At 43.6% G+C, this 12,604-nt stretch overlaps 1 protein-coding gene across 1 annotated transcript in view; it reads left to right on the top strand.

Moving 5' to 3' along the window:
• MRS2 (magnesium transporter MRS2) overlaps window positions 1-12,604 on the top strand; it is a 65,125-nt gene that overhangs the window by 46,744 nt on the left and 5,777 nt on the right. Inside the window, exons 8-10 of the mRNA XM_030190093.1 lie at window positions 252-404; window positions 2,268-2,385; window positions 3,774-3,887. Coding sequence (XP_030045953.1) covers window positions 252-404; window positions 2,268-2,385; window positions 3,774-3,887 — 385 coding nt within the window. The remainder of the gene's footprint in view (window positions 1-251; window positions 405-2,267; window positions 2,386-3,773; window positions 3,888-12,604) is intronic.

Below are 12,604 nucleotides of genomic sequence, written 5' to 3'. Positions count from 1 at the left end.
AGAAATGGGCCTTTTTTACTAGTGTTAATATAAATTTTGCTTTTTTTTAATCTGCTTCATTAATTGTAGAACTTACTCTGTTCATCTCTAGTGCATTCCTTTTCATGTGCAACACGTGCACACAGTTGCTTCTCGAGGAGAACATATGGCATGTCATGCAGTTGTTCAAAGTACTTTCTGTATTTTACCATTTTTGATATTAGACTTTCCTTGGACATAATAGTAAATTGAGTTCTGTTTTTTGTCTTTAGTGAGGCGAGCATTTCTGGAATTGATCATGCAGAGGAAATGGAGCTTTTGCTGGAGAATTACTACCGGCAAGCTGAGGATCTCGCAAATGCAGCTCGGGAGCTGCGAGAGTTGATTGATGATTCAGAAAGTGTTATTTTCATCAATCTAGACAGGTTTGTATGGAGGGGATTATAGGTGCAAGTTATTTCTTGGTTGGGTGAAACTGCACGCAGAGTTTAGGGTGTTTATCATTCTGTTAGCAATTTTACTAGGAATTCAGAGGAGTAGGGAATAGGAAGAGAAAGAGAGGCAGATGCTGGAGGGGAGAGAGAGAAAAGATGCTGGACACAGAGAGGAGATAGAAAGAGGTGCTGGAAATGGTTGGGAGAGAGCGAGACAAGGATGTTGGGCACAGAGAGATTGGGAAAGAGGGGGGAACACTGGTCAGAGGAAGAGCAAGTAAGAGGGAAGACACTAGATGGAGGAGAGTGAGGGAGAGAAATGCTGGATATGGAGGTGGGGAAAGTTACTGAAAGGAGAGAGATATGGGGATGGTGGCTAGGGTGAGGGAAAGAAATGAAAAGCTATAGGTAGATGCAGTAAAAAGAGGGAGATTGAGAACTGGATGATAAGGAGGAGGAGTGAAATGTTACTGGATATAGAGAGAAAACTAAATAGAGCAAGCTGAGAGGTGGAGATCAATGTCCAAGATGGCTGTAGGAGAGAAAGTGAGGAAGATATGAGGGTTAGAAGAACTATCAGATGGACTGGGGACCCTAGAAGGAAAGTTGAGAAGACAGAGGAAAGCAGAAACTGAGACCAACTTGATAAAAAAAAATAATAAAATGTCCAGACAACAAAAGGTAGAAAAAAATTTCAATTTAGTGATTTGAATATTTTGATTTTTGGAATTTACATATGCTAACTTTGTATTTTGCTCAGTGCTGAGGTAGTTGCATCTCCTATATCTCTGATGCTGAATTGCATGCAGAAGTTTCTTGGGGGGTTCAGTTTAATTTTTGTGTACATATTTCTATTTGAAAGATTCTAGTGAATTTTGGCTGTGTAGCACATACTTGTAAATGGGTATGTGGGGCTCTATTACAATGCAGTAAACGTGAATTAGCTCACAGTAACTGTTGGCACACGGGTGGGATTTCTATTACTGCACTGGCATAACGGTTCCAATATGATAATTTATGCTTTAACTGCATACCTTGTTATGGGTAGGGAAAGGGCATGAACTGTACCTTGCAGTTACCTCACAGTACCTTTAATATACACTGTCACTATTGCAGATAGCACAGATGCACTTACCATGTGGTAAGTATGAACGTACCTTGTGGTTTCTCTTTTTGTGTGGTACCTGTATGGGAAAATAGTGAGAATGCCCTAGCAGTTACTGCACAGGCTTTGTACTTACTGTATAGTAAATGCAAAACTTGAATAAAAGGGCCCCTATATGTTCCATTATTCGTAGGAAATGGACTTTTATTGGGGAAATTAGCAACAGCGGACAGTGATATAGTAGAATGCAATGGTTCTTCCGTTCTAGTATAATTAAGCCTAGTAGTTTTCAATATACTCACACCTGACTTCCCAAAACCTATTGCTCATACTTTGGCTCCTGCACCACTCTTGTCAACTCTTGGCTCTGTCACTTTGAGCCGCATTGTGCCTGTACTTCTGCGCTGCTTGGTGATTTTTCTGAGAATAGCTCAGTAGTATGGGTACTGCATGGCTCCAACATCCTGAGAGCTGTGTGGAGCTCAATAGTTGGCAATAAAGAGCTCCTGCCCTAGGACAGCTGAAAACAGGTTGTGACCCAAGCACTGGGGTCCTGTTACTCAATGGTATGTTGAAAAACACTGATTTAAGGCCTTCTCCTTCTTGATTTTATTACTTGCTCTGATGTGAAAAGGAAAAGTTCAAAACAATATTTGTGGCTGAGCATTTAGCATCAGTCTTCAAGCAAGTTTATACAAATAATGGGTAATATTTTTGAGTTCACTTTGAATTCTCTTGTCCCGTTTTAGCCATCGCAACGTTATGATGAGGTTGAACTTGCAATTGACCATGGGGACCTTCTCCGTTTCTCTGTTTGGGTTAATGGGAGTAGCGTTTGGTATGAACTTAGCATCCTCATTTGAAGAGGTAAGGAAGGCCTAGTGTCTTGTGATGTGAGGTTTTATTGTTGAGCTATGTATTTTATATGTTAAAAGGTAAACACTGTTTCTACTGATGACTCCCACAGTAAAGGAAGTGAAATTGTCCATTAAATGTAGTTTGCGCTAGAGAAGGCGAGATCTAAATTGATGGAAGGGGAGATTCAGGATAGTGCCAGTGTTGCCCAAGCTGGTAGTTGCAATTGATCGACGGGGAAGGCTAGAGCTGGCAGTGATTGGCTGATGAGGGGAATGGGAGTAGGTCAAAGCTACAGTGGTTAGCAGTGTTTCTCTTAGTCCTACTGAGCTGCTAACTAGTAGCAGGTGCACTGGCAAGACAGAGCCAGTGATTCTGCATTTTACAAACATGCTTCATGTTAGAAAGTGCAGGCTTAATGTATATGCTTCCTGGCCACATGGTACTGCCATATGTGTCTATTTGCTTGTGAAAATGTACTTGAGATCCTAAATGAGGGTTTTACTACCCCATGATTCGGATATCACATTGTTCTAGCTCCTGTAAGGTCAACCAGACAATGGAACGTTGTCTGTACATAACCATTCACACGTCTATCTGGTAGCCTTTAAAGCATTGCCCACCATATCTGACACACTTGTCAGTTTAGCTTAGTTGAGTGACAGTCACAGCCCAAGAAGACTACCCACAGTTTGGGGGCCACTGTATTAAACAGCAATATAGCTGGATGATCTGCCCCCTAATTCAGGTAGCATTGTATATCCCCTTCACACTTGTACTTTTCCTTCTCATAGAAAGCCCTACATTTATTTATTTATTTATTTACAACATTTGTATCCCACATTTTCCCACCTATTTGCAGGCTCAATGTGGATTACATATTTCCGTAATGGTGATTACCAGTTCCGGAAAAAAAAGAAATACATAGTTAAGGTAGAGGAGACAGAATGGAGTAGGTATTCAGGAAGGAAAGTTCATCTTATAATAAAAATTGGGATAACTTAGTTTGAAACAATCATGAATATTAAACATAGGAAATAAAGAATTAGATATTGTGAAAGTCCATCCCTACATTATGTCTAATTCATCAAAAGCTTTTCTTATTGGAGTACAAAATGTCTGCCAAGCTGCTTACTGTAGTCACACCATGATGGAAGCCACTGCCACTGCAAACGTTGCCTCACTTTCAACAACTGCAAAGTGGAAGTAAACCATGGTCCCCCATTAGAGGCTCTGACCCAAAACAGCTTTTCTGGAACTGGGGGCACCAAAGCTACTGATGCTTTAAAGAATCCAGTCATGCAGTGTTTTCACAGGGCAACGTTTTTCTTAGGCAGGATATTTATGTAAATAGCTGAAGAATGCTTTACTGCCTGTGACTGTTAGCTTTGTGTTCCTAGGACCCCATAGCATTTTGGCTGGTCACTGGAATTATGTTTCTGGGAAGTGGACTTATCTGGAGGCGTCTTCTTTCATTCCTTGGACGTCACCTAGAACCTTCAGTACCTCCTGCTGTATGTACATCTTTTGTGCTGCTTTATTTCCTATGAAGTGTAGAATGTTCAGCCCGATATTCAAAATGATTTAACTGGGCAGGAGAGCCTGCTGCTCATTTAAATCATCTGTGCCTGCCTATCCTCTGATATTCAGCAGCACTTAACTGGACAATGCCACTGAATATCAACTCTAATCACCCCTGCACTGTCTGGCTACTTCCGAGGTATTCTGTGGACAGAGCTTGGACGGAGCTAGTACTTAACAAGTTAGTGGCAATATTTGGCTAAAGTTAGGAAAGCAAAAAGGCTGTCCTAAGTTTAGCTGCCGAGCTAACCAGGGTATCGATCTGAATAACAGCTTGTGCCCTGATAACTTCCAGATAGTGGCATCTGGGTCTCTGATGCCCCCCCCCCCCCCCCCGGCCCGGTGATAACAGAAAGCTCTTGACCGCACCTTCCCCGGCCTACCTTTGTATCCTAGGTGTTCTAGGGGGTTCTACAAACAGGAGTAATGCCCACTTGCACCTGCCCGTTGTGGCTCCTTTCTCAAAATGGCTGCCTCCAAAAAAAAAAAAAAAAAGGCACCACAAAAGATAAGAGCAAGTGAGCATTGCTTCTGCTTGTAGAACCCCCTAACCCATCAGAAATATAGAGGGTAGGCCCGAGGGGGGCTCAGTGTGGAGCCTCTGTTTTTGGGGTCGGAAGGGAGGGGGATCTGGATCATGAGGGAGGGGAAGAGTGGGAATAAAAAGGCGTGAGGGAACCTGCTTCAGCTTAGACAGGTCGCAGCCGATGTTCAGGTGGGGCCCCTGTAAGTCTTATATGGATCCCTGCTGAATATTAGTCGGGACCTGTATAAGCTCCAGCAGCCAGCACATGCCTGCATGGCCCTGCATTGAATATCCGGGGATAATTCTGCCCATGGCAGTCGGCATTTAAATAAATAAACGCTGACCACCGCCGACTGAATATTTACTGGGTTAATTTAATCCAGAACACTTGCTTTTTAATCAGCTCCCCAAGTCAAGAAGAAATTAAGGATGTAACTGTACAAGTGACTATCAGGCTCATTTTCAAAAGAGAAAAATGTCCAAAAAGTGACATAAGTCTGCATTTGGACGTTTATCTCACAAAAACGTCCAAATCTGTATTTTCAAAACCTCTTTGTAGACGTTTTTCTCTGAAGTCCGACAGAAGGACGTCTAAATCTCAAGGGGGCATGTTCAAGGCGGGACTTGGGCGTTCCTAAGACTTGGACATCTTTCAGTCATAATGGAACAAAACAAAAACATCCAAGACTAAGACTAAGACGTTTTGAGCTAGACCTGTTTTTATAATGAATAGCTGCAGTGGGAATTGAACCCACTTCCCTCAGGATCAAAGTGTGCTGCACTAACCACTAGGCTACTCCTCTACTCCACACAAGAGGTGCCCCAAATGACCAGATGACCACTGGAGGGAATCGGGGATCACCTCCCCTTACTCCCCCAGTGGTCACTATCCCCCTCCCACCCCCAAAAATGTGATTACAAATATTACTTGACAGCCTCTGATGTTAGATTCAGGTCAATTAGAATAGCATGCAGGTCCCTGGAGTAGTCTAGTACTGGTGCAGTGCACTGCAGACAGGTGGACCCAGGCTTCTACCTCCCCCTACTTGTTACACTTCCCACCAGAAACCCACTGTACCCACATATTGGTGCTCCCTTCACCTGTAAGGGCCATGGTACTGGTGTACAGTTGGGGGTAGTGAGTTTTGGGTGGGTTATGGGGGAGCTCAGCAGACAAGGTAAGAGAGCAATGGTGAGATGTGTACCTGGGAGCATTTTTTTTTTTTTTTAATGTTTCAACAGTTTTTTTTTGTTTTTTTACTTTAAAGTTTTTATTGAGAGTTTAACAAGCCTAACACCTCAAAATACTGAACACACGTTACATTCCTTGTAGAACAATATACCTCCAAAGTTAGACATATACATGTATAAGTGCATAGTTCTCTTTTCAACCTACTCACTCTCCATTTACCTGGGAGCATTTTATAAAGTCCACTGCAGTGCCCCCAAGGATGTCTTATTGCTTTCCTGGGGTGTCACTTTTCCACTATTCTACCTGATGCCAAGCTTTCTGTAACATCTGAGCCTTGTGTCTATTGTTTATCATTAGATTTGGGCTTTGAATTCAGATCTATAGATGAAAAGGAGGTCTAATTACATATATCTAAATACCAGAGTGCTATTTTTCCGTACTTCATAGTAAGAGTGTACATTCCCTAATTACCTGTCCCAATGCAACTGAAGCTTTTACCTCCTCAGTGCATGTAAATGTTTCATCCCTGTGTGGATTCTCTGATGCCATGTGAGGCTTTCAAGCTTCTACCACACTCAGAACATGTAAATAGTTTCATAAGTGTATTCTCTGGTGCATTGTGAGGTTTACCTTCTGACTCAAGCTTTTACCAGACACTGTATAGGCAAATGGTTTCTCTCCCGTGTGGACTTTCTGATGCACTTTGAGATTTGCATTACACCCAAATCTTTTACCACACTTAGAACATGTGAATGGTTTCACTTTATTGCAGCTTTTCTTGTGTATTTTGTACGTTTTGCATTTTGATATTTTTTGTTTGAAAATGGACTAAAAAATAAAACATCCAAATCACAAAACATTTTTCCAAAAAGACTTTTTTTTTTTTGTAGACAATGGCCTTTCCTGTTCTGATTTTGGACGTTTTACAAAAGAAAACATCCAAATTCAGACTTAGATGTTGTATCCAAAAATGCCCCTTGTGCATTTGACTTGCCCAAGGTCACAGGGAGCAGCATTTTGTGTGTTCAGATTGTCCCTACATAAGCATGCATAAAATTAGACATTCCAGAAAATATATTGGGAAGTAGTAGGTTCCATGTATGTAAATGTTGCTGCACTGCAAGGTGGCATTTGTCTCTTTTTTTTTTTTTCAATTTTTCCAATATTTTCGAGGTTACACTCTTGATCAGGAAAGTGTTAATACAATTATCAAATTGACTGAACAGCCATTAAGAAATATATATGTAAACAATTTTCAACACTCAAGTCCACAATAATGCGAATCCAAGATTTTCACAGAGACAGGCAAGAATAATAAAAATAAAGAAAATATAGGTTGTGTTGCACCTAGAGGAGACAGAGAAATTAAATTTAACTTGAACTTCCAGCTCTTTTAGATGTTATGAAGGATGACAATTGCGGAGGGTCCATAAAGACATCTTTAGATAACTTGTATCGTATGATACATTTACAGAGAAACCTCAGATGAAAAATGCCTCCTAACTGGAGAACTGCAGGTTTTAGTAACAAAAATTGTTTCTGGCGCTTCTGGGTTTCTTTTGCAGCATCAGGAAACATATTAATTCTCAATCCCAGAAATAATTTATCTCTGTTCTTGAAAAACAAACGGAAAAGCCACTGTTTATCTGGTGTTAAAGCAACCGTTGCTATTAATGTTGTAGGTTGTACCTGTTCTGATTCAGAAGTCTCCAGAAATGCTGTTAAGTCTTTATTTTCTTGAGGTAAATCCTTTTGAGGGACATAGTAAACCTGATTAAATGGAGGTAAATTAGATTCAGGAATCTCTAAAATTTCCTGGAGGTATCTCTTAATCATATCTGTCAGCTTTACCATTTTAATTTTAGGAAAATGTATAAGTCTTACATTATTATTTTTGATATTATTTTCATATGTCTCTGTTTTCCTCCTTAAGCTGGTAATATCTTTTATCATTGCTGACTGCAAATTATCCATGTCTGACTTTTTTTTCAACAACAACTATTTTTTCATTCAATGATTTAACCTCTAATTCAGATTTTAATACGTTTTGATCTAATTTAGATACTTTCTCTCCAATAAGGTTTATTTTCTGGGTAGAAGACATCATAAATTGGGATATTAAATCTCATAAGGAATTCAATGTTACTTCCGTTGGTTTCTCCATTATTTTAAGAGGCATACTTTCAAAACATTCTGGGCCCTTCTCTAGCTCCATAACTTGTTGCCCCACAGAAACTTTAGCAGTATCGCTCACCTCATATGGCAACAGAATGCCTCCGGGTTCTCCCTCAGGTTGTGTAAGAGCTGCCATCGTGGGTTCATCGCATCTCGGTGTGTTCCCCATCGATCCATTGAGGGGTGAGCTTGGACGGCTGTGGGGGTGGGGTTCGTTGGTCGGGGCTCAGAGAAACATTAAGCCCCGAAGACACTGAAGTCTCCTGTCCTCCGCCGGCGTTTTCTAGGGGTCCGCTCCCGACTAGTGTACTCTGTCCCAGGACGCCCACAAACCAGTCCATAGGACCTGAAGGCAATCGGGTGGGGGTCTGAGGTGCTCGGGCAGGCGCCCTCCCTCGTCTCTTTGGTATTCTTAGAGAAGAATGATGTGAGCGTCTCTACCATCCAGGTGCAGCAGCGGCCATCTTGGATCCGTGGCATTTGTCTCTATCGTTCTCTCTGCATATCTTATCTACAGCATGGGGTTGGATTGGCATGTATATGAGTATTTCATTTTATATTTTTCTGAACTTTTAAAATTAGAATCACAAGCAAAATGAAATTGTAATACGCTCAGTTTTTAGGAAAAGGGCAAGAAGAAAAAGATTATAAATCAATAAATTCTAAACTTCACTAGTCCACAACTTTGAGACCCATTTCACAATACCAAGGTAAACCATATATGAGTGTATTGTGAAATACACACCGGTGTCACCATGTAATTGTATAAACTTATTCCTACCTCAGAGCAGACACAACTTTTTTTTTTTCTGTAGGAACCATCGGTTTAGGTAGGTTTATGTATCTTTATAAAATATGTTCCTTGCCAGGCTAGATGCCCTGTTATAAAATTACCCTCCTTCTGAGCAGGTGCCCAGGTTTTACAGATAAGAATTCAGCACCGGTCTATGCAGTGGCGTAGCAAGGGCGGGGCGGTGGGTGCGGTCCGCCCCGGGTGTCAACGGGTGGGGGGTGCATCCGTCCACCCCCCCCCCCCGGCGCACCGCCTCCCCCCCCGACACAGTCCCCACCTGTCTACGAGCTCCATCCATCTGCAGTGCTGCTGTAAAAATCGCTTTGTCGGCCCTTCCTTCACTCACTGTGTCCCACCCTTGAGGAAATAGGAAGTTACGTCAGAGGGCGGAACACAGTGAGTGAGGGAAGGGCCGACAAAGCGATTTTTACAGCAGCGCTGCAGATGGATGGAGCTTGTAGACAGGTGGGGACCGTGTCGGGGTGGCGCTATGCCGGTGGGGGGGGGGTGTTGTGTTGGTCTGCACCTGGGGGGGAGGGGGGTGCAGCGGCGATCCGCCCCGGGTGGCAGCCGCCCCCGATACGCCACTGGGTCTATGACTGCAGTCATGGGCAAGAAGAGCCCAGGCTTCACATTATAGAAATTTTTATCCCATTGCAACAGGTAAAAGTGTTTTACCTGCATAATTTGGGTTTTTCTAGTATTTTCTGCCCTATATGCTGATGATCAATATGCTTGTGGTGCTGTTTTGAACATACTTTTACCCTCTGTAAGGAAGAGGTGCTCTGGGAGTGGGGTTGAATTTAAACAGATAATTTTGTATTTTCGAAGATATGCACTTGTTTCTACTCAGGAGAAATATGTGCATGAATTAAGTGTATACTAGTATTTTTCTTAAGATAATTTTCAAAAAGAAAGTATGTGTGCACTTTTCACCAGTGAAGGGCAGTCATAAAATTATCCTCATATAGATTTTGACTACATTAAGGGGATAATTTTGTAATAAGGTATCTATATAAAATGTCCAAAAAAGTACATATCAGCCTTTATAACAGACTCCTGCAGTGACCCCAAGTAGGGCACAAATTCATACCTGCTCCAAAGAGAGTATAACTATGTGGAATATTTTGAGTAATAACAATACTTGCCCTCCTTCTAGTGCTTCTAGATATATGCAGCCATGTAGAGTGGCGATAAATATTTAAGTACACTTCCCAAAGAGCTTACAATCTAAGATCTGAATGAAAACAAGAAGGAACGTAAGCACTGGCAAGTTAGATGCAAAACTGACAAAGAAGGCCAAAAGAGATTATGAAGAGAAACTTGCCTGTGAGGCAAAAACTAATAGTAATAACTTTTTTCAGGTATAGCAGAAGCAGAAAGCCTGTGAGGGAATCCATGGGACCATTAGATCATCAAGAAGTAAAAGGGGCACTCAGGGAGGACAGGGGCATAGAGAGGCTGAATAAGTTCTTTGTCATGGTCTTTACTGAAGAAGATGTAAGAGATCTACCTGTAGCAGAGATGGTTTTCAAGGGTGACGATGCAGATGAACTGAAATAAATTTGTATTGAGCCAAATTGACAAGTTAAAGAGCAGTAAATCACCTGGACTGGATGGTATATACCCCAGGGTACTGAAAGAACTCAAATATGAAATTGCATGTCTGCTATTAATGATCTGCAACCTGTTTTTAAAATCGTTCGTAGTACCTGAAGATTGAGGGGTGGCCAATGTAATGCAAGAGATCCAGGAGAGAAGTCACGTGACGCTATGCTCAGGAGTGGTTGCTAGCTCCTCTGCTCCTGCCACCTCTTCATGAATCCTGCAACCTGAAACAACCCTGAATCCAACTTTTTATTTCCACTTAGTGGGCTGACATTGCTGATTACTCTGGGAACTGTTTGATTGGTTTGCCGAGGAGAATGGCTGCCAAATTACTGTAGAAGGACAAGGAAAAAAGCAGATTACGTGAGGACAAAATGGCAGCACCAGCGAGTCCTGCAAATTCCCTGGTTTGATCAGCATGGGTGGCGGAAATTGCTGCTGAAGTAACCGGGGCTATGGAAACTATTCTGGATAAACGATTAATCCCTATTGTTGCGTTCTCGAGGGCCTTGGCATTCTATCAGGTTCTCGAGGTGGAACTGAAGTTCGTGAGCCCTTGGGCCACTGTTGAGGAGTGGCAGCGGCAGGCAAGGACCACCCTGGAGCTGGGCATACGGAAGGACCGGACTGGAATTCTGGATTGGAAGTAGGCAACTGGAACCGGCAGGACAGGATCCGCTTCACCTGCGCTTGGCCACCGTTCCGCTAGAGTTGAGCTCCAACGTGCAGGTGGCCGGCAAGACTTGCAGGACAGGGCCGGAACTGGAGAACCAGAGGACCCACCCTGGGTCTAGGAAATACGAGGAAGACTAGACTAGGAACTACACTCAGACAGTGTGCTGCTGCACAGCCACTAGCAAGACCCAGAAGACAGACCAAGGAACACAAGGCGTACAGAAGCTAGCAGGAGCAAGGACTAGGGCAGCATACACACTAGGCAGAACGGGGATCCGGGAATACCCACAGGGTAAACCCTCTAGCTAGGTGGAGACAGGATACAGGAATAATCACCCAGTAAATACACACTAGCCAGACAGATACAGGATTCAGGATATACCCTCAGGATATACAAGCAGGATAGGCACACAGGCTAGGCAAGGCAGGGTTCAGGATAAAGAGAGCAAACCAGGAATAACAGGCCAAGGGTCTTGGGCAGGCAGCACAGCAAACAGAGTAACCAGGAAGAAGAAGGGCAAGGGTCTTGGGCAGGCAGCAGAGCAAACAGAGTAACCAGGAATATCGGGCCAAGGGTCTGACGCCACAGCCGTTCCACACACTGACTGAGGAACTCACAAAGGCTGAGGCTTCGCATACAGACAGAGAACAAACCCGGACAAAGGCTTCACCCCAACCCAGTGTAAGCCTGGAGCAGAGGCTTCACCCCAAACACAGGGTAAGCCAGGAAGGACCCGCAGTCTACAGACAGAAGCTTCACCCCAACTCAGGGTAAGCCCGGAAGGACCCGCAGTCCACAGACAGACAGTGGCAGGGAAGACCCCCCATGGAAGGACAAAAGACACAGTCACACAGACACAGAAAGAAGCTGGGCAGGAACCCAGAGAGAGGCTAAGCAGTAGTGCAGACCTGACCTGGCCTAAGAGCATAACACTATGCAAAGGCCCTGACTGCAAGCACAGCACTTCCTTATGAAGGCTCTCACTGATGAGTCACCAGCAGCAGGACAGAAGCAGGAAGTACACTGACCCCAAAGAGAGGCTTGACACACATAGGAAGTGAGCCCACAGGAAAGACAAGCAGGAGCCATCTTGGAAGCTGGCACAGAGCCGGTGGCAGCCATCTTAGATGCTGGCTCCATAGAGAGGCATAGCCCACACAGGTGAGGTCTAGTGAAGCAATCAGCACAGAGACTAAAGACAAACACAGACAGAAGCCAGCAGAGCTGCTGACCCCCAGAAAGAAGGTAAGGCTGAGGGTGGTCACAGCCACAGACGTGACACCTATTGACTCAAAATTGGAGCAGCTCCAGAGCAACATGGAACAGTTTAGTCATGATTTGGCAACTTACCAGCAGCGTACTGGGGAACTAGAAGACTGCATAATAAAAGTGGAAGACATGCAGTCCTGTGTGCAAAAAATGGTGGATTCTTATGCAGAAAAACTAGAAGACCTGGAAAATAGATCCAGGCGGAATAACCTCCGCTTTTTGGATCTGTCTGAGACATTGGGAGACCGGGACCTTCGAGACTTTTTGGAACCCTGGTTGCCAAAGGAGCTGTCGCTTCCGGCCTCAGTGGGCCCGTTGCATATAGAGCTGGCACATCGGGTTGGTCTTAGGCAGTCAACATTCTCCAGGTCCCGGGTAGTTATCTGTCGACTTCCCAACTTCTCCCAAAAA

The sequence above is a fragment of the Microcaecilia unicolor genome, chromosome 1, assembly GCF_901765095.1.
Source record: "Microcaecilia unicolor chromosome 1, aMicUni1.1, whole genome shotgun sequence".
NCBI classification, from domain to species: domain Eukaryota; kingdom Metazoa; phylum Chordata; class Amphibia; order Gymnophiona; family Siphonopidae; genus Microcaecilia; species Microcaecilia unicolor.
The sequence above is the reverse complement of the archived record's forward strand: the minus strand, read 5'-3'. Positions and strand labels throughout refer to the sequence as shown.